We start from the raw sequence: 22,138 nt of genomic DNA, 5'->3' as shown, positions 1-22,138 counted from the left end.
AGCCCCACCCAACTTCATGTCCTCTTTAAAATTTTAGTTTTCTATTGTTTGTTTGTGAATGTGCACGTGCACGCTGTGGTGCACACGTGGAGGTGAGAGGACATCTTTGGGAAATCAGTTTCCTCCCTGCTCTGTCTTGGTTCTAGGCATCAAACTCAGGTCATCTGGCTTGATGGCTTACCCATCGCATCCTCCCCACTCGCTTAGTTACCCAGTGAGTCCAGTTAGTGCATGTGGGTGTGAGGCCATTGTTTGGTGCATGAGCAAATAGTCTATTGTAATACCCCAGTGAAAAATTACTCTTTCTTCACAGTAGCAATCAATTGTCAGTATAGTTCCTTAGCTGGATATAAGGCCTCAGGACTGCCATCTCTCACTTCTAGACTGCAATTGTGGCTGCTTTGATTTGGTTCAGCTATAAGGACCACATTATATCTAGAAGACAACATTTCGTACCCCTTCTTCCTATTCTCAGGCGCTTTCATTCTTTCTGCTCCCTTTTTTGAACTATTCCCTGAGTTATGTAGGAATAGGGAGAGAGAGGCTGATAGATATGTCTTATTGAGCACACATGATCACTTCTCAGCACTTTGATAAGTTATGAATCTCATTAAATACTATCTACTACAGAAAGAGGCTCTTCTGACCGTTGGAATTAGCACAGGTTTATATGTATAAATATAAATATTTGGAAGGCTGTTTGGCAACATGATTTAACAAAACAACAATGGACCCTCACAACACACAGACACACACAGTTACACACACACACACACAGTTACACACACACACACCCTGCACACTCCAGGGGTTATGGGATGATAGGACTGTTTATGAGCTGCCTGACAAATATAGTTTCTGTTTTTAAAATTGGCATACCGGATATGTACTTCTTCCCCCCTGCTTAAAATATACTTTTTAAAATGGAAGTTCCAATCTTACAAGTCTTTGAGTTACAGAGGGAAATTGCTGACCAACACTTAGTTCTGTTCCTGAACCGTGCCTGCCTGTAGTTGTGTTAGTAGGTTTCTGTGAAAATTCTCTTCCTTGTCTCTGGTCAGTGTTACCATCTCTGTGAATAACGGTCTTGTTTCCTTCCCTACCACTCAAATGCCAAGTCCTTCCGCTAATTTATATCATCAAAATATTTATATAATGCTCTATATTTTCTTCATTATTTTCTGAGTCAGTGTTAAAATATTTAATCCTAGAAATATGTGAATACATGCACACACCAGAAAAAAAGTTGGTCTTATAAAATAGCTATATTCCTTTCTATACTATTATCCACTGAAAAAAAAATACAAAGAACAAATTCTTACAGATTCTTCTCTCTTAACTCTTTCTAATTCTTCCTTGTCCCCTGAGACTATAGCTTTCTTGTTTCTTTGACTTTTGTTTTCTCTTTCTCAGATTTCTTTTTACTTGGTTAGAGCTGAAGTCCTCAAAATGAGATACCCACTTTATAAGGGATATAAAGTATGCTGTGAAGGAGGAAGGTTAGGAAAGAAATCATCTGTGTGGCACAGAAAAAGTTAGGGCTCATTGGGTTCAGAATACAATATTGAGTAATTGGTCATGGAGGTGAGTGAACTGTTTAAGTGTTTGTAGTTTGAAACTGTTCTTTATTTGACATTCAGTTGTGAGCAAATTTGATTATGGAATTCCAAGCTCATTTTTTTTCTCAGAAAATCTTAACAATACTTATAATTTGTGTTAGTAGCATTTAGATTTCAGTGTGGCTTGGTCTTTTGTAGATAACATGATGAATTTTAGGATTTTCTTTATATTTTTAAGAAATAGAATTCTGAAGTTTTACCAGAAGTGTCTGTGTTTAGATCTCTCAGTAATCATTCTTGACATTTTATGAGGCTTGATTTGATAACCTTGTGCCTCCCTCCTTCATCTCTTGATAATAAACCTGTTTTTTTTTAAAAGAAATTCATACACACACACACACACACATATCACTATTATTCTTGTTTTAATTTTGTTTGTGAGTACATGTTGCTAAATCCGGTTCACAATGACTATTTCCTATATTTGGGTCTTCAAAAATAATTTTTTTTTGTTTTCCAATTATGAGTGAGTTGTAACCATTTTACTTACCTTGCCAATTGAATTATTCTTTCTCTAATACTTACTTTTATGAACACATTTTTAAAACAGTTTACTCTTGTTTTATTCAAATAAACTTTATGAGAAGACTTTTACTTTTTTCCCATCTTTTGAGACAGTCTCCATGTAGCCCTGGCTGGCCTAGAATCCTCTGTGTAAACTAAGCTGACCTCAGACTCGCAGTGCTCCACCTGCCTTTTCCTATTTTATAATAAAATTTAAATCTACAATTTTGTCTCCTGAATTTACTATATAAGGTACTTGTTTCTGTTTTTCTTCTGTTTTGGTTCTTCTTTTGAATGTCAATTTTTTCTTCCCAAGTGAATGTTAGTTAGCCTTATTGATCTGCTCATATTTTTGCTTAAATATGTTTTTTTAATTATTTGAGATTGTAATATATTATTTCCTCTTTCCCTTTCTTCCCTCCTAGCCCTTCCATGTACTCTCCTTGTTCTCTTTCAAACTTGTGACCATTTATCTTTAATTGTTGTTACATGCATGTGTTTATACATAAAATACACACACACACACACACACACACACACACACCCTGCTCAGTCCATATACTGTTACTTGTATATTGCATGTATATGTTTTTCGGTGCTGGCCATTGGTATTGAATAACCAGTTGGTGTACTTCCTCCCGGGAAAGGTTATTTCTCTTTTTTTTTTTTTAAAAAATATTTATTTATTTATTATGTATACAATATTCTGTCTGTGTGCATGTCTGCAGGCCAGAAGAGGGCAACAGACCTCCTTACAGATGGTTGTGAGCCACCATGTGGTTGCTGGGAATTGAACTCAGGACCTTTGGAAGAGCAGGCAGTGCTCTTAACCACTGAGCCATCTCTCCAGCCCCAAGGTTATTTCTCTTGCTCTCAGCATTCCTTAGTTGTCCCTAGTTCTTTGACCAAGGTTGAGGCCTCATGAGCTTTCACCCTTCTATGTCAGCATGTCTATTGATGTTGCCCTTGTTCAGGTCTTGTTTATGCAGCCATGTTGATGAGACTTCGTGGTCATAGCTTTTTTGACATTTCTGGGAGATACAATCTCACAGCAAGCTTCCTGTTTTTCTTTGATGAGGATTGAGAAGTACACTCTTCTGTGGGTATAAGGATTAATCTTCAGAAATTCTGCTGGTCTAGTAAATCAGTAGCTGTAGTTCCTCCTCCATGATCTGCTTACATTTTAAGGTATAGAACAAATTTGTAAAGTAATACTGTATGGCTGATGGTTTTCTCTCAAGTTGTGCAGGTCTGTTTCCTCAGCAATGCTCTTTTGAGTAGAAATATTGTGGACACTTTCACTGTAAGAGGTCAGGGTGTCTCAGTGTGATCACTTCCTTGTATATTGGAATCTTTTACACATGTCAAAATAAAAGGATTTATTTTTTTATAGAAAAGACCTTTAATTTTATTTTCTGTTATCTTCTCTCCTTTTCCTAATATGCCTTAGGATACTCAGATAAGTCCTGTGTGTCCTTTTTGCTTCTCATGAACTGACATGCTTAGAAAAAAAATATATGTAGTCAAGTCTTCCACGTCTTTTGGCGTACAGTTCTTAGAATTTGTGAAGATGATAAACCACGATCATCCTTGTGGAAAGCCAGCTGTCTCAGCCAGCCCAGTCCACCTAGGGTTTTTTTTTTGTTGTTGTTATTGTTTTTGTTTGTTTGTTTGTACTTCCCCAGGGGAATTATTTCTAGTTCCTTCAATTTAATATTTCTTTGATAACTTGTTTATATTTATCTACCTTAAATACCTCAAAATTTGTTTTCCACCAGTGCCCCCTTTTAATTTTTAGCCCTCTTAGAGCTTGCTTAACATTTTCCTCATGAAAATATGTTATCTCATAGGTATTTTGGGGGATAAACATGACAGATAAACAGTATGCATGTTACTGTCTTTAACTGTGCTGTTTAAAAGTTACATCATAAGTATTGTCTCTTGAAATTTGAGAGAAGGCCTTATATGTGAATTGAAATCACAAAATTCATTTCTACTGCTTTGTGTTTTTAACTAAACAGTATTTTGTGCTACTAACATGCTCAAAATTCATCTTCAAGCATGTAGTGTAAGCCTTTGCTCAGAACAGGTAAGCGCATGTTATTCTGTGACAGGATCTCACTCAGCTGCCTAGCTTTGACCTGGAACTCGGTGTGTAGGTAAGGAATACCGTGCACCTGGAAAACTACCGCCTTAGTCTTTTTATTATTTTGGATTACAGGTGTGCACCACCACTGCTAGTCGTTGTCAAATATTTTTCTTCAACTATTAAACTGAGCTTTTTATTTTTGTGATTAATGTCATAAATTACAACAATAGTTTTTAATGATAATCATTCAATTACTTTTTATTGTGTACCCCTGTACAGCCGGACCAGTGCTTACATTTCAGATACACACAAAACAAAGGGTGCTATTTTAAAATGAATATCCTTAAGGAATTAAAAAAAAAATCAAGGAGATGCTAAGAATGGGGCTTAAAGAATGAATCATTTAATCACGAATTTGTGAAATACTAAAATAAATTTATAGTCTTCCCTTTTTTCCTTTTTACACATTATAGTTAGTGTGTATCAGTTTTATTAAGTCAAAACCTGGGTTTTGATTTTCTTTATTGTTCCTTTGGTTCTCTATTGTATTTGTCTTTCTCTAATCTTATTTATTACACAAATTTTATTTTATGTGCCCTTCTTTTTTTCATTCCATATGGTATAATGGTAGCACATTGACTTGACCCTTTTTCTTATTAGTTCATGAGAATTTCATACATTGTGCTTTGTATGAAAGCACCCTCTTTCTTATATTCACCCTCTGTCTTATTTAGGGTTTCTATTAATGGTGATAAGAAAACCATGGCAAAAGCAACTTGGGGAGGTAAAGGTTTATTTCATCTTTCAACTCTCAGGCTGCACTTTAATCACTGGAGCAAGTCAGGACAGGAACTCAAAGCAGAAACTGAAGCAGAGGTGTTGGAGGAACACTGCTTATCCTTATGATTTGCTCAGCCTGCTTTCTGACAGTATACAGGATCCCTTGCCCAAGGATGTGTTGTTGGTTTTTTTATTCTAGCCCAATATTGGAATGCCAAAATGATGTGTCTTTTTACTCTTTTGACTTTTTGGGGGGTTCACCACATTTGGCCAGTTCCCAAATAAATCACATAGAGAGGCTTATTTTTAATTATAATAAACACCTGGCCTTAGCTTGACTTGTTTCTTGCCAGCTTTTCTAAACTTAAGTTATCCTGACTACCTTTTGCCTTTGGACTTTTCTTATTTCTGTTGTTCTTACTTTCACTCTTATTTTGAGGCTGACTGGATGGCTGGCTCCTGGTATCCTTGCTCTTGTTCTATCTATCTTGCTCCCTCCTCCCTTATTCTCTTGCTCCTTCTTCCTTAGATTTCTCCTTCTATATCTTCTCTCTGCAGGCCAGCCCCACCTATCCTTTCTCCTGCCTCACTATTAACCGTTCATCTCTTTATTGGACCATCAGGTGTTTTAGGGAAAGAGTCACAGCTTCACAGATTTAAACAAATGCAGTATAAATAAAAGCAACACACCTTAAAATAATTTTCCACAAGGATGTGAGCTGAGCCTACCCACATCTATCACTAGTCAAGACAATGCTCCACAGCCTTACCTACAGGTTGATCTTAATGAGGCATTTTCTCAATTACTGTTTTCTTTGCTCAGATAATTCTAGCTTATGTCAAGTTGACATAAAACTAGGAACACACTCCCTTATTCAACTTAATTCAGCAGTTCTCAGCCTTCTAATGCAGCTACCCTTTAATACATTTCCACATGTTTTGGTGACAGACAACCATAAAATTATTTTCTTTGCTAATTCAATTTTACTATTGCTATGAATTGTATTGTAAATATCTGTGTTTTCCAGTGGTCTTAGATGACCTCTGTGAAAGGGTCATTTGATCCCCAAAATGGTTAGCGTCCCAATCTTTTTTTTTTTTTTTTTAGTGGTGTAGGCACTTAATTCTGTGAAGTCTCTTCTTAGAACTGCGTTCACTTTGTTTCACATATTGTGGCATGTTTTGTTTCTATTTTTGTTCAATTCTAGGGATTTAAAAATTTCTTTCATTTCTGCCTTTGTCAAATTCTTATTCAAAAGTATATTATTTATTTTCATGAATTTGTGTAATTTCTGTTATTTCCATTGCTGTTGATAGCCAGTGTTACTCCATTGTGTTCAGATAGAATGCACATTGTTATTTCAGTTTTTCTGTGAGTGTGGACTTGTTTTATATGCTCATCTGTGGTTGATGTTGGAGAAAGCTCCATGGACTACTGAAAAGAAGAATGTGTATTCTTTAGTGTTTGGGAGGAGTGTTCTATAGATATTTTTTAGGTACATTTGACTCATGGTGTTACTAACTCTAGGCTTTTTATTGTTTCTAGATGACCTTTCTATCTGTGAAAGTGGAGTATTGGAAATACCCACTATCACTCTATTGGGGTCAGTCTGTGAGTTTTATATCAAGTGGTATTTCTGATATTGAATTTGGTGCCTCTGTGTTTGGTGCCATATGCTTAGGTTTACACCATCATGTTGGTGCATTTTCCCTTTAATGAGTGTAAAATGTCCTTATCTTTGCTAATTTTTGTTTGAAATTTGTTTTGTCAGATACTAGAATAGCTATCTTATGTTTTTAGTTCTATGTGCTTGGAATGCCTTTTCCCATCCTTTACCCTCAGGTGGTAGCTATCACTGATGGTCTGATATGTTTCATGGAGGAAGCAAAAAGATGGATTTATAACTCAGTCTGTGAATCTGTCTTTTCATTGATAAGTTTAGACCACTTGTATTCAGAGTTATTTCTATAACATGTGTTAATTCATGTCAGTTTGTTGATTTTTTTTTTGGTAGTTTTTGTTTTGTTTTTCAGGTTTCTTTTTATAAACACCTGTCCTGGTATTGATTTTTTGTTTGTTTGATCCCTCTGACTTGGGTGTTTTTATTTTTTTTTTCTTCAGATTGAACTGTTCTTGCCAGTATCCATGGTGGAATAGTCTTAATAGTTAACTATTTGTCATCTGTTTTTATCAGGAAAAAATTTACTTCTTCAGTTTTAAGAGGGTTTTTTTTTTGTTGTTGTTGTTTGTTTGTTTGTTTTGTTCTGTTTTTTGTTTTTCGAGACAGCTTTTCTCTGTAGCTTTGGGGCCTGTCGCCTGTCTTGGAACTAGCTCTTGTAGACAAGGCTGGCCTTGAATTCACAGAGATTTACCTGCCTCTGCCTCCCAAGTGCTGTGATAATAGATAGTTTTTCTTGGTCTAAAATTCTGTTTGACAGTTGTAGTCTTTTGGAACTTGGAATACATCTTTCCAGGCTCTTTTGGCTTTGAAGATTTCTGTTAGATATTGTAGTATTCGAATTGTATGTGACTTTATAGGTATGTCTTTGTAATGAAACTTGGATATTTTTCATTTGCAGCTTGCAATACCCCTTCTCTATTATGTGTTGGTAATATTTTTACTGTAATACATGGTGGAGTATTATTATTTATTTTTTGTCTGTTTGCTATTCTGTAGATCTCTTTGGTTGGGCACTCTTTTCTATTAGTTTGGAAATTTTTTTCTTAATGTTTTCCTGAAGATATTCTGTGTGCTTTCCCTATGGTGTTCTTCACCATAGGTTTATTCATGGTATTACATTTCCATGTTTTGTTCATGTGTTTGTTTTCAAACTTTCCCTTGAAGTTTACCAGGTGTTCCAATTCCTCTGCTTCATCTACCATCCCTGACTTTCTATTTTTAATGTGATCAATTCTGTTGGTGAGGCTTTCCACTGAGGTTTTTTAATTGACTTACTGAATTTTTCATTTCAAGTTTTATTAAAGCTTGGGTTTTCTTCATAGACTCAAAGTCTGTTATCCTATTTTGGATAGGATAGTTTGACCTCCTTATTTCACTCTTCTGTCTTTGTGTTCTTTGAGGTTTTTAACAGTATTTACAATCATTCCTTTGAATTATGTGTCTGGGAGTTTTCCCAGGTTATTTTCGATATGGACTATTATGGGATTTCCCTTTTTGAATTAGATATTTTGTTTTTCATGTTTTTTATGTGTTTAGATTTGTGCATTTGTTGTTAAATTTTTCTTTTTTGTTCAGATCACTTTCAACACGGGTGTTTCTAGTGTTCATGGGAAGATTCATAGCAGGGTTGAGATGTCTATGTTCCCCATTGACCTGATATTGCAGACTATGGCTCATCTGTTTGTCAGCTATAATCTGGTGCTCTCTGAAATGATCAAGTCACCTGGAACAAGTGTTCCTGAACTCAAGGCTGGATACGGCAACTGAGGATCTCAGGCAGCTGCCTAGGCTCTGTTAAGTTGTGAGAGAGTTGACTGGGTTTCTTCAGCCTTGCCTGGAGAGTGCCTTCTGGGGGCAGGCTGAGAAATGGGGAGTCCCAAAGGAAAGGAGAGTAGTCGGAAGGGATGTTCCTGGCAAGCCATTATGGGGAATAGGGTAACCTGAATGGAAGAGGGCTGGCAAGGGGCATTCAGGCTGCCTCTATGTGTCTTTATGATATATGGGCAAGGTGGAGTGTCCCTGGTGTGGAGTCGTCTTAAGACTTTTTAAATGTATGTGTTCAGCTGCTTTCTTAACTGAGCATAGCTGTACCTCATGGCCTAAGCTATGGTATATTTATGTTGCTCTTTTTTTTCCTTGTCTCAATGTATGTCTTGTGAATTTTTTCCATTTATTGTTTAATTTCACATATTTATGGATTTCACTTGTTATAAATTTCTAGTTTGACTCTTAATAAGAGGGAATACTTTATATGACCTTAGTCTTAAAATCTATTGAGTTGTTTTGTGGCTTTCAGCTGTTAATGACTGAAATGACTGCTAGGTCAGATTCTTTTATACTCCTGTTAAAGTCATCTTCTTATGACTTGTTATTCTGTATAATGATATATTCATCTATTAATAGAGAATGTTCTGTTCTTGTTTCTATTCGATTAATTTTTGCATGATATAATTAAATGGTTCTGTGTGTGTGTGTGTGTGTGAGAGAGAGAGAGAGAGAGAGAGAGAGAGAGAGAGAGAGGGAGAGAGAGAGAGAGAGACTTTACACTTTGATTTCTGTGATCATAGATCTGGAGGAGCAGGAAAGATGCAAATGCAGTGCCTGTGTATTAAGTTCTCAATTAAATAAAACCTTTAGTTTCTGCAGATTGCCTGTTACTTTGGGGACACTTATTAATTTTTTTCCTCAATTTTTTCCATTTTATTGAAAATAGATTTTTTTACACAGTATATCTTGATTACAATTTACCCCCCTCTCTTCCTCCCAGTTACTTCCCACCTTCATTCCTATCCAGATCCACCTCCTTTTCTGTCATTCCTCAGGAAAGAACAGGCTTCTAAGAGAAAATGATAAAATATAGCCATCTAAGTTTCTATTTCTATTGCTGTGATGGAACACTATGACCAGAAAGCAAGTTGGGGACGAAAGGGTTTATTTGATTTCCGCTTTACCACTGCTGTTGATCACTGAAGGAAATTAGGACAAGAACTCAAACAGGGAAGGATCCTGGAGGCAGGAACTGATGCAGAGGCCATGGAGGTGGTGTGCTGCTTACTGTCTTGCTTCCACTGAATTGCTTAGCTGGGTTTCTTACATACCCAGGACCACCTATGCAAGGAAGTAACAGCTATGATGGGCTAGGCCCTCTGTCACTACCCTCCAGGCCTGCCTACAAGCTGATGTTTTTGGCACATTTTCTCATTTGAGGCTACCTCCTCTCCAGTAATTCTAACTTGTGTCAAGATGACATAAAACCAGCCAGCAGAATAACAAAGATAAGATAAAAACATCATATTTGAATCGGAAAGGACAAACCAACAGAAAAAAGGGAGCCCAAGAGTCTGAGACTACTCATTTGTACAATCAGGAATCACATGAAAGCACTCAACTGGATCCATAACGTGTATGCAGCAGATCTGGTACAGGCCTGTGCAGGCCCTGTGTATACTGTTTCAGTTTCTGTGAGTTCATATGAGCTTTGCTTATGTTGATTTACAGGACCTTGTTTTCTTAGCATCCGTCATCCCCTCTGGCTCTAACACTCTTAATGCCTCCTCTTCTGAGGGGTTCCCTGAGCTCTGAGGGGAGGGATTTGATGAATACCTCCTTTTTTGGAAGGCTGAATGTTCCAAGGTCTTTCATTCTGTGTGTAATGTCTTGCTGCAGGAGTGTGTGTGTGTGGTGGGAGAGGGGGGCCTTTGTATTCGTTCTCATCTGCTGTAGAAGGAAGCTTCTCTGATGTCAACTGAACAAGGCGGTGATCTATGAATACAGCAGAATATTATTAGAAGCCTTTTTTTTCTTTTTAAGCCAGTTGTATTTTGTTTTACCCTAGGTTCCTAGTCTACCTCTGGCTTTTGTTTACCCAAGCAGGTGTCACCTATAGGTTCCATCTGTGAATGCATTGTAGAGCAAAGGGTTTGTGGCTGGTTTGGTGCTTATGTTTCTCTTTTGGTAGTGTGCAGACTGCTTTCTGTACCAAAGCCACGAAAACATGGGGAGAAGGCTCTATGTATGCACCAGCTCAGCTCCCTTGCGCTCAATGCATTCTGTAGATGTTGTCTTCAGCAGTGAGGCCTTACTGACCGTTTGTAAAGAGAAGCCTATAGTCTTGGCAACTGCCTGAGTTGTTGGAGATTCCCTTTGGCCAACAACTTAATTAGATGTAACCCAATTCTATTCCTGGAAGATTTGTTTGATAATGAGATTACCTGTTGGGACTTTTGTTTTCCCATCATTTGGCAATTTCAATTAGATTGCCTTTATATATGTATTTGAGGAAGATTCTACTTTATGTGATTTTCATACTACCCCTCAAATGGCCCTTAAGTTAAGCTCTTTCTCTTCATAGTCCCTCCCTCAACTCCTTCGCCCCCCCCCCGTTCTTCCTCCTCCTCTTCCCCCTCCCCACTTGATCCTCCTAGTTCAGCCATTACCCCATCCTTCTATAATGATCTATTTGATTTCCCATTCCTCACAAGGTCTATTTGTACCCTTTAGTCCCTTGTTCTTTACCTGACCTCTGTTGCTAAGGATTGTTATCACTGACCTTAAAAGCTAATATCCACCTTTAAGCAATTATATACCATATTTGTCCTTTGGGCCTGGGATACTTCATTCAGAATGATTTTTCTAATTAATTTCATCAATTTGTCTGCAAATTTCAGATTGTAATTTTTTTAATGGCTGAGTGATACTTTATTGTGAAAATGAACCACATTTTCTTTATCCATTATTCTGTTAAGGGACATGTAGGTTGTTTCTAGTTTTTGGCTCTTGTGAATAAAACAGCAGCACACATACTTGAGTAGATGTCTTTGTGTTAGGAGGAACCATCTTTTGTGTCTATATCCAGCAGTGGTTTATCTGGGTCTTGAGGAAGATAAATAGGTGAAACAGAGGCAAACCCTTGAGCCAGACTTTCAGAGAGTTACCAAGGCAGTTAAGGATAGAATCACAGTTGTTTTAGAATAAAGTTGAAATGTTCTCTGTGGTGCACCTTAGGGATTACTCCATTCTGCACTAGCCTCTTTCCCGTCTAACTGAAGATTTCTCATCTATTGCATATGAATTTCTTCATCTTATTTCTTTTATTTGCTTTTAATTTTACATATTTTATATTAAAATTTCAGCATATTAAAAGTAATGTTTTCCAAGCCTGAAGAGCATATATCAATGCCAGCAAATAAAAATATTTATAGATGAATGAATTATAATTTGTCAGATTTCCTTGCTGTATACCAGACCTTATCAAATCTCAGTTATTGTTTACATTAACCTTTAAAAATAAGGTGATTATATTTTCTTTTTTTGTTCTTTTGAGAAAGGATTTCTCTGTAGCTTTGGAGCCTGTCCTGGAACTAGCTCCTATAGACTCAGAGATCCGCCTGCCTCTGCCTCCTGAGGGCTGGGATTAAAGGTGTGCAACACCACTGCCTAGCTTTGTCATAGTCTTTTAAGAGTTTCTTTTTATTATTGTTTTTGAGACAAGGTCTTGCCATGTAGCCCAGGTTGCCCTCACAATCACAGTCTTCTTTCTTCTGCTTCCAAGTGCTGAAGGTTATGGGTGTGTGCCATTATCTCTTTTAGGACATGAGTTTCTTGTTCATATTTAAGTGGAGTAAAAATCAAAACTGCTTTATATGGAGGTTGTTGTGTTCATTTCCTCTTTCTGACTGGAAAGTAATTTCAGCGAATTTATCCATTCAAGAAGTAGGTGAGTATGGTGTACATGTCTTACATATCTAGAAATATTATCATTTTGCTTTTTAAGCCTGAAAAAAAGTCCATGAAATTAGTAATCATTCTGTTTTCCTTAAGTTTTGACCAGAAAGTAGAAAAATGAGGCCACATTAATTTGCTTTTATTTCCTCATTTTGAATTTCATAGAAATATATTTCATTGGTGATTTCTCTGTGTATGATTGGTTGGCTTGTTTTAATGTGTTTGTAGAAAGGGTGGAGTGGGGGCTGGAGAGATGGCTCAGAGGTTAAGAGCACTGACTGCTCTTCCAAAGGTCCTGAGTTCAATTCCCAGCAACCACATGGTGGCTCACAACCATCTGTAATGGGGTCTGGTGCCCTCTTCTGGCCTGCAGGCGTACACACAGACAGAATATTGTATACATAATAAATAAATATTAAAAAAAAAAAAGAAAGAAAGGGTGGAGTGGGCACTTGCATGACCCACGTGTAGAGATTAGATGACAATCTCAGGAGTCAATTCTTTCTTTTTACCTTGTGGTCTGTTCTCTCTTTTTATCATTTTTTTCCCTCATTCAAGTAAAGGGAATCAGTTTGTTAGGGTTGATGGAAAGAACCTTTGTCATCTGAGCCATCTCACTGGCCTAAATTTGAATTCTTATTTTGGTTGGTTATTGTTAACCTCATTCATTATCTCAGTCAAGTCTGTATTACTCAGGAGTGGTACACCACTGAAGACAGTGACTCCCTTCCCCCGTGCTACTTCCCTGTGAAGAGTCCGTGCCCTCTGTGGAAAGCGCTCCATTCATGAATGGATGGGTTCAACCTTGGTCGGAAAGTACTTACAGGTTGACTTTTCTATGCAGCAGTATCAGTTTCTGGTCTTTTGGTCCATTTAGAATTTATTTATTTGTCTTGGTAGGAGAAAAATGATGGTAAAGTTTCATTTTTCTGCAGATAGATATTAGGTTTTCTTTTAGCATTTGTTTGAGATGTTCTCTTTTCTCCAGTGTCTGCTTTTGAAGTCTTTATCAAAAGCCAGTTGGTTGTAGTTGCATGGCAGAAGTTGAATATTTTAAAATTATATTCTTTGTTATTGTTGACTGGGTTCTTCTCTTCCGTGTCCTCACCTTCCGTTCGCCCCCATTCCTCCTATTGTTCTCTCCTTTCCTGCAGTTTTCTTGCCTTGTGCTCTATTATCATCACCACTACCCTCTCACTGCTTCTCCCTTTTCTGCTTTTCTTCCTTCTGTTTTCTTTGTTTTAGTTTTGAGAGAGGAGATTGGAATTTGCCATGTAAACCAGGCTGTGTTTCTGTACTGCTCTCTGCCTAGGTCTCCAGGTCTGCACATTGATTCCTGGCTTCTGCTTCATATCTCTGTTGCAGAGTTTTAAAGGGCTTCTTCATTCCCAGTTTTATTTGCTGTTTTATCTTTTATAGCTTTATTTCTTTCTCAGTCTTTCAAGTGACTTCAATCTTCATTTTCTCTTCTCGCATTAGTGTTCAATAGTTTTAGAGAAAATTATGTCTCTTTTTATTGAAGGATTTGTCTCCTTGAAAGTATATCCCTCCATAGGATTAATGTGTTTTTTTTTTATCAGTTCTTAAATCAAAAGTAGGTTGTCATTGCTCTTACACAGTACAGTATATTCAACAACATCAACAATGACAATCAGAGGAGAGAAGGAGAATGGAAAGTTAGAATACTGAAGACGAGAACACAGTCCAACAATAATGAAATATATTGCTTTAGGGTATTAAAGTTCTCCTATACGACTACAACCAACTGAATTTTGGCACAGATTTCAAAAGTACACATTGGAGAAAGAAGAGCATCTCAAACAAATGCTGTTCAACTACATTCAGATAGATGGATGATTGTGCATCAAACTGATTTGGTACAGGAACAGATAACTAGAAGGGAAGTACATGATTCAGTACACCTCTGAAGGAAACACTGTGAGAGAGATACAGTCTTAGCACACAGTCAGGTTGTTGGAATTCTCTGTAGGCTGTTGTAGAGTCTGTTCTTTGGTAAGAACGGAGATGACAAGTACTTACTGCGATAACTTGCTCATGGCCCTTTGGACTTCAGGAAGTTAATGGCAGAAGATGAAGCAGACATTGATGTCATCAAGTTTCTATAACATGCTATGTTACATGGATATTTTTGATTTGTGATATTTTGAAAAATAGTGTCATATATAAATATTAATCTTGTTTAGATTTCAGTTGTTTTGGTTGACAGATGTTATGTTTTAATTTATTAAAAATTTATAAAATTATTTTAACACTTCATGTGTCCCTTCAAATCTAATTTTAATAATTTTTCTCAACCTTAAATATATTCTCTCTCTTAATTTTCTCAAAGGTTGATCAATAAATTTATTTTTTTCCTTATAGCTAAATTACTCCAGTTTGTGGGATAATATATGAGTCTTAAGCTTCTTATAAAGTGGCAATGTCTATGGAACCTACTCCATCTCTGTCTGGAGATATGTCTCCTAGCCCTGTTGCAGAAAGCTGGTGTTATACACAGGTACATGCCTTTTAAAATGCATTTGATGCTTGTTTCATAAATTTTCTGGTCATGACAAGTTTATGTAAAATGTCAAACAGTGTGACATCATCACTAGAAGATTAGAATGAATATTTGAATTGTGACAATAGATTGTCATGCATATAAAAGTGGCTTTCTGATCTTCTAGGTTAAAGTAGTGAAATTTTCCTACATGTGGACTATTAATAACTTCAGTTTTTGTCGAGAAGAAATGGGTGAAGTGTTAAAGAGTTCAACATTTTCTTCTGGCCCAAATGATAAAATGAAATGGTAAGCATTATTATTATATTTTTAACTGTATTTACCTTACTATGGGTTCATTGTTGTTGTTGGTCCTATGGGTATTAGTATAATTTTTACATTAAATTAGTCATTAATTTCTATTAAAATGGAGATATTGAAAAAACATGGACTTATTACAGGAGTGCTGTTGGGATATTAATTTGCAGGTGATTTCAGCATTTCCCGTCTTTTTGTTAATATCATATACTAAATTCCTCTAAGTGACCTCTTGTTTTATTTTAGGTGCCTGAGGGTAAACCCAAAGGGGTTAGATGATGAAAGTAAAGACTACTTGTCCTTATATTTGCTCTTAGTCAGCTGCCCAAAAAGTGAGGTTCGAGCAAAATTCAAATTTTCCCTTCTGAATGCTAAAAGGGAAGAAACAAAAGCAATGGGTAAGTGATTGGCAAATTGGGGGAAGGAGTCTCTTTATCTACATACAGTGACTTTACCTAGAAAAGTTTTGGATTATTTTCCTCCCTCAAATTTCCTTAGTCCAAAACTTTATCTGTAGTCATTATTTCATTGTGCATTTCACATTGTAAAGTTTTAGCTTCTGTAGACATACAGAAGTACTTAAAATATTGTTAAATTTTAACTACTTCATATCTTAAGATGACGATATTACACTTGTCTCTTGGAAAAATAGTTGCTGCTGAAACAGGATTCCTGGTCAATGTCATTAGAAAATTTCTCCTCCCTTGCCTCCTTGCTACACAGCAATACAAAGGAGGTGGAAGGCTGTAAACTGCCAAACTGAGTTGTAAATAATTGTGAATCACAGAACCAAATAACTTCATTATACACAAACTTTTTAATATTTATGTTTACATATTATGTGATATTTAAAATAGAGTATTTTACTTAAGTCATAGCCTGATTGTATAGATAATACTATAAATGAATACTTTCTGATGAGAATCTTGTGTATTTCGTAGTGTACAGTTGAGCAGTACCTAAGATGTTTGAAACATCTTAGATATCAAAATCTTTTACAGATTATACTAAAAGCATCTTTTGCCCTTTTATGTGTGAAACTATATTCCATGAGATTATTTCTAAAATTTTGGGAATGACAAGAGACTTTTTAGCATTCTCACCAATTTGAAGTTTTCTATAATTCAGCAAATTTAAATCAATAGGATGGGTTCACCAGGAGAACTTGAAAGATTTCTTAATGAGGGCCGGGTGATGGTGGCGCACGCCTTTAATCCCAGCACTTGAGAGGCAGAGGCAGAGGCAGATAGATCTCTGTGCTAACCTGATCTGCAAGAGCTAGTTTTAGGACAGGCTCCAAAGCTACAGAGAAACTCTGCCTTGAAGAACATACATACATACAAACAAACAAATGAATAAAGTTCTTAATGAATCAGAGCACCTAGTTTTAAGGGAAGAAACAGGAAATAAGATATATTCTAACAGAGTTTTGAAATTAGATGATGACTACTTATGCCTATGTTAGTGTGTTTTGATTTTATTTCATTTAGGCAAGCTGTGTGTGTGTGTGTGTGTGTGTGAGAGAGAGAGAGAGAGAGAGAGACAGAGACAGAGACAGAGACAGAGACAGAGTGACAGAGAGAGACAGAGAAACAGATACTGTGAGAGAGACAGAGACAGAGAAAGATAGAGAGACAGACAAAGAGAAAATGAGTGTCTGTGTGTTTGTATATGTTTTTTCCTTCTATCAGATATGACGTCTTTGCTTAAGAGAGTCAGAAATCTTCATTTAAGTTCATTGACTGGCCAAACTTTTGAGCAACAATGAAGTGGTTTGATTCTCCTTGGCACGTTTCTTCAGATACTTTATTTACACACATGGTTAATGAATCACAATGAATATTCTATTTATGTCCTTTACATCTATATTTCTTTACCATTAAGGAAAAAAATGTATCTTTGATACTTGTTTTATTTAAACTTCTGTTTTCCACCAGAAAGCCAAAGAGCTTATCGATTTGTGCAGGGGAAAGACTGGGGATTTAAAAAATTCATTAGAAGGGATTTTTTGCTTGATGAAGCCAATGGTCTCTTGCCAGATGACAAGCTTACGTTATTCTGTGAGGTGGGTATGTTTTTATTAATAAAGAATTCCATGGTTTACTTAGTGATGTGGCAAAAGTACAAACTAGATTAATACTTTTGAAATTAAAGTGATTGATATATTTCATAAATTCTTTTGTAAATTCAGCATAAAAAGCTGACTAAAATTATCTTACAAATTAATGTGATGTTCTGTATTTTTTATCCTGTCTCTAGTTGTTTGTATAGCTATGCCTACTGTATACTAAATCCTTCTTATTGAAAGAGCTGGATATGTCTATCTTTGTTGTGTTTATTTAATATCTTCTTCATTCTGAATAACTCTGATATAAGAAACCAGTTTTTAGGTTAATCTGATTTAACTTTAGTACTCATAGTTTGAATAAAAAGCATGTGGAAAACATTGGAAACCTTGTCTTTCAAGCTGTTGGATTAACATTGTCAAATAGGTGTTAATATTCTAAAAAACAAATCTGAGCTGTTAATGATATGCCCACATATTTTGACAAACATACATGCTTAATTTATATTCATAAAACATCATATTTTGAAAATTATGAGCATTTCCTTTACCTGAAATTTACTCTTGATTTGTATTCATTTTTGGTTTGGGTTTACTTCTGTCATTTTTATCATTGTGTAGACTTATTCATATGAAATCATGAGATTCATTTTTGTAGAGTAAATCCAAAGATTATATTTTCAAGATTATCAACTGCATGTCATTGTATTGTATCATACTGAAGATGTTTTGGAATTGAAATAAGACCATAGAGAAATACTTGCATAGATGAACTATACAATTTATTTGTTATAAATACAATTATTTGGGTAGTTTCTCATGATTTCAAGGGAAAAAATGGTAACATTTGTTTGCAATAAGGAGTTAAGTAGTATTTTTAGAGTTTACCTTAATTTAAAAATGTTTGTTTTTTTTTAAACTGTTATCTTAGAATTTAATGATCCTTAAAGGTTATTTGAGTAATGTATTAAAGAAAAAACCAAGCAACAACCTGAGAGTCTTGAGTAAGTGAATGAACCTTTTTTAGAAAAGAATCTTAAGTCATCTGTATTATAGACCTGAAGTAGTGTTTGATAATAGGTATTTTTCGAGTGTATGTACTGGAACCTAGACAATCAATAAATTCAGAATTAAGGCTGAAATTAATTTTAGGATTATTCAAGTATGCATTTTGAATTTTGTTATTTCTATGCTAAATAATAATTCTGGTGACCCATAGAATGTATTATGACACATGGTTTTAAGTTGGTAATGATCAGATCCCATTTTTAGATCTTGAAATGTGCTTTTCACCAGTCCAGACATGATCTCTTGGACACTAGGGCATAGGTGGGCAAAAATCACCTTTAAGCAACATTCTTTGTGCCCTCCATCATTCCTTCCATTCCTCTCATGGATGCCCTTCCTTCTACAGCATCTCCACACTGCTTGCAGAAGAGGAGGAAGCATTGCACTGCCCTCCCTAGAGAACTGGCACCTCCCCCTCCACTGCAAGTGGTGCTGTAGACAGGTAAGGCAGCTGGGTGCTACCCATTTTTATGCAAGACATAGCTTAGTCTTGCAATCTGTGTAGTGGCTCACGTGGCAGGAGTTAGATGAGAATTTCTAACAGTGTAAACAGCCATACTTCCTTTCTCCAAGTGGTGCAACAAGTGAGACTTGAGAATGAGTTAGAGAAAGGGAACACGGGTCAGACTCATTCATCTTTTGAAACCTTAAAAATTTTAAATTTTGATGGTCTACAGATCTATGGCATTCCTTGATAAACAGAGAAATATATGTATAGCTAAAATAAATGAGAAGCTTTTCATAAAGCTAACCTCATTCTTTCTTAAGGACATATTTAAAGAAAACAATAAAACCTTTTCCTTTTTATGAGGTATCAGATTTACTTGACTGTTTAAAACACGGTAATAAGTGGAAGATGGGTTTTGTTTTCTGAACTCCTAGCTGTGAGAAATGAAAATGTGACTACCCTCTTGCCGTCACCAGAACTTGTAAAATGGTTATTGAAAGGTGCAAACTCTTATCATCTACCTCTTCTAGGAGATACATTAAACTGGACTTTAAAAGTTTCTGGCTTTGTAGTGAGAATAGAGTAAGCAAGTCATTAATTAGAGACACAGCATTGTAGTCCTTTGTGGCTTTAGTAGCATCTTGCTTTTAGGATGGTTTTTAGAGGGTTCAAGTTTTTAAAAGGTAGAAGCAATATTGTCTTCAGTCCCACAGAAGAGAAGAACCAGATTTGTTAGCTAGATGCACATCCAGTTATACTGCTCAAATATTCTTCTTTGTTTTATGCTATATCCTTAGGGTAAATCAATGGCAAGTTTAGTAAGGGAACTGTCCTGTTTATTAAGTCATTGAAAATCTCAGCCTTCTTCCTGAATTTTTCTCTCTAGGTTCCATAAATAAAGTTATTCATTACCTGTTCTCAATATTTTTATCACTTCAAATTTTAGATATCAGAATAATGAACCCATCACTTCTCAGTTTTAATTAGGTCATTAATTTCCATCCGAATTGAACTGTGTCATTGCTTTGCTAGCACTAGGGAGGTATGAGAGGAATGCGAGGTTTTAAATTATGATTGTTTACACAGAATGCAGCTGTGCTTCACAGCTATGATGATGACGTCTGTTTTCTTTCATTCTTAGTTATATCTGTCTATCCCTGTCATCTATTTATTGTGTGTTTTCCGTCACCTTTTTACATTAAATATATTGGGGCCCAAAGAAATGATTCAGTGGGTAAAATCACTTGCCACACGCATGCCTGATTACTAGAACCCATGTAAAAAGCCAGATATGGTGGCATGTACCTGTGATCTACTACTTCTGTAACAAATGAAAGTCTGAGATAGGAGAATCAGTCCAAAACTTGTGGTCTAGCTTGAAATAACTTGACAAGACCAACTCAGTCTCAGAAACAGGTAGAAGGAAAGAGTTTACTTCTCAAAGCTTTCCTCTGACTGCCACATTGGTAGTATGACGCTTGTGCACTCGCATCACATGTACACACACACACACACACACACACACACACACAATTATGTTACCGTGAATTAGAGACAACACATAGGATTTAAGAAATCTTTTCCTAAATCAAATGTTACCATACTATTTTATAACTGCTATGTAATTTATGTAGGTTAATAAACAGATCCAGTTCTCTACCTAAAAATTTCAAGAGTAATGCTTAATATAAGCAATTAAATACATTATATACTAAAAAAATTCCTAAATAAACCCTGAGTACTTATTTATATCAGTATTTATTACATTCCATGTGTATCATTAACTTCTGGTATACTGATATATAATAAAATGGGACAATCAAGTAAAGATCAGGGAAGTATTATTTTTTCCTCTTTGAAGTTACTGAAATTTGAATGATGGAAGTCTTAAACCTTTATTATTGACTTTATATACATAATAGCTTGGTCCCCATATTTATAGTGCCTTCTCATAAGATTGTAATAAATACCTATGCTCAGAATTGTTACAAGGAAAGATAAGCACCTGGGTATCTCTTCCCTGCCTGCTCAGTGTTAAGATTACACTTGGTACTGGAATTGTTTTTTTCACGTGGGGCTAGAGATCAAATTCTGGTCCTAATGTTTGTGTAGCAGCAGGCAGTTTACCATCTAAACCATCCCCAAAGCCTAATGTGTGTATCCTTAAATTATACTTTCAAGAAACGAATTAAATTATCTATTGTTTTATGACAAATGTTCCCAATATTTAGCACTCAAAAGTATAACTAAAATAACATATGTAAGTTAATTTTTAGAAATTGTCCATTTGCTCTGAATTATTTGCTTTGCTAGTTGAAGTACTTCTTTTTTGTTGTCATTTATTGTAATATGAAATTGTCAACATAATGTTATAGGGTGCTTTCTTTTAAAGATAATGTGAAAGTTGCAAGATTTGATTCAGTAAACAGTGATCTTTAATGGGAACTACATAAAAGCAGTGTCACAGTTATCCCAACTCTTATGATTTCACAAATAAATGAGGTGCCTACAATTTGAACTAAAGTACATTTGTACTTAACTCATTTTTGTCTTTCCATAAAATATTGTGAACTTTGATAATTGCAGTCACTTTTGTGGGAATTTTTGTAACTAAAAGTTTTAAATCAATTTTAGCAGATATTTAAATCAATTCTACTGATCTTGAAACTTCAAATTAAGTTCCCCATTTTTATTTTTATATTTGTTTTATTTTATTAATGTGTGTGTGGGGTTGCATCTGTGTCTCCCTACCAACAGAGTGCATTTTGCCCAGGGAGGCCAGAAAACAGTGTTGTATTCAACGGGGTTGCAAGTGGTTGAAAATGTCCATGTCAGTGCTGGAAATCAAAGCTAGGTTATTTGGGAAAGGAGACCGTGCTCTTAAGTCTTGAGCCAATTCTCCAGCCCCAAATTTCCAATTTCTGTATAATAATAGTTGTATGTCTCTGAAAACTATACAAGTTGTATGTATAATGCCATGAGTTGTTAATACAATGAACTATAAGTGAAAAGCAACAACAGAATTTACTCTACAAAAATGTCAGCTTGCCAAGTTGGATGATGATATTGTAGAGTTTCTATTAGGAAATAATTTTGTGATTGTAATAATTTAACTCTTTAATCAATTGGTAAGACATTTACTTTTATATACACTGTCACTATTGAAAAAATATTTAGGTTATTTTTAAGCTTCTATGCTATTTCACTCATTTATATTAAATTTATCTAAGAGGGTACTAGGATTTTTGATCAATAATATATTGAATTAACCATGATACTTTAAGTTAAAAATATTAAATGTACACATAGTAACTGATTATTTAAAATACTGTATAAAAATG

At 35.5% G+C, this 22,138-nt stretch overlaps 1 protein-coding gene across 3 annotated transcripts in view; it reads left to right on the top strand.

Annotated features, from left to right (window-relative positions):
• Window positions 1-22,138, top strand: part of Spopl (speckle type BTB/POZ protein like) — a 56,619-nt gene that overhangs the window by 16,877 nt on the left and 17,604 nt on the right. Inside the window, exons 2-6 of one of the 3 annotated variants that reach the window (XM_057755293.1) lie at window positions 14,781-14,916; window positions 15,086-15,207; window positions 15,463-15,614; window positions 17,154-17,281; window positions 18,696-18,791. In XM_057755293.1, the coding sequence (XP_057611276.1) occupies window positions 14,839-14,916; window positions 15,086-15,207; window positions 15,463-15,614; window positions 17,154-17,281; window positions 18,696-18,791 (576 nt within the window). In that variant the 5' untranslated portion in view covers window positions 14,781-14,838. Of the gene's footprint in view, window positions 1-14,780; window positions 14,917-15,085; window positions 15,208-15,462; window positions 15,615-17,153; window positions 17,286-18,695; window positions 18,792-22,138 lie in introns of those variants that run through there. The other 2 variants (XM_057755294.1, XM_057755295.1) reach the window with 2 other exon arrangements.

The sequence above is a fragment of the Chionomys nivalis genome, chromosome 22 (genome assembly GCF_950005125.1).
Source record: "Chionomys nivalis chromosome 22, mChiNiv1.1, whole genome shotgun sequence".
NCBI classification, from domain to species: Eukaryota; Metazoa; Chordata; class Mammalia; order Rodentia; family Cricetidae; genus Chionomys; species Chionomys nivalis.
This window is presented reverse-complemented; position numbering and strand designations above follow the sequence as displayed.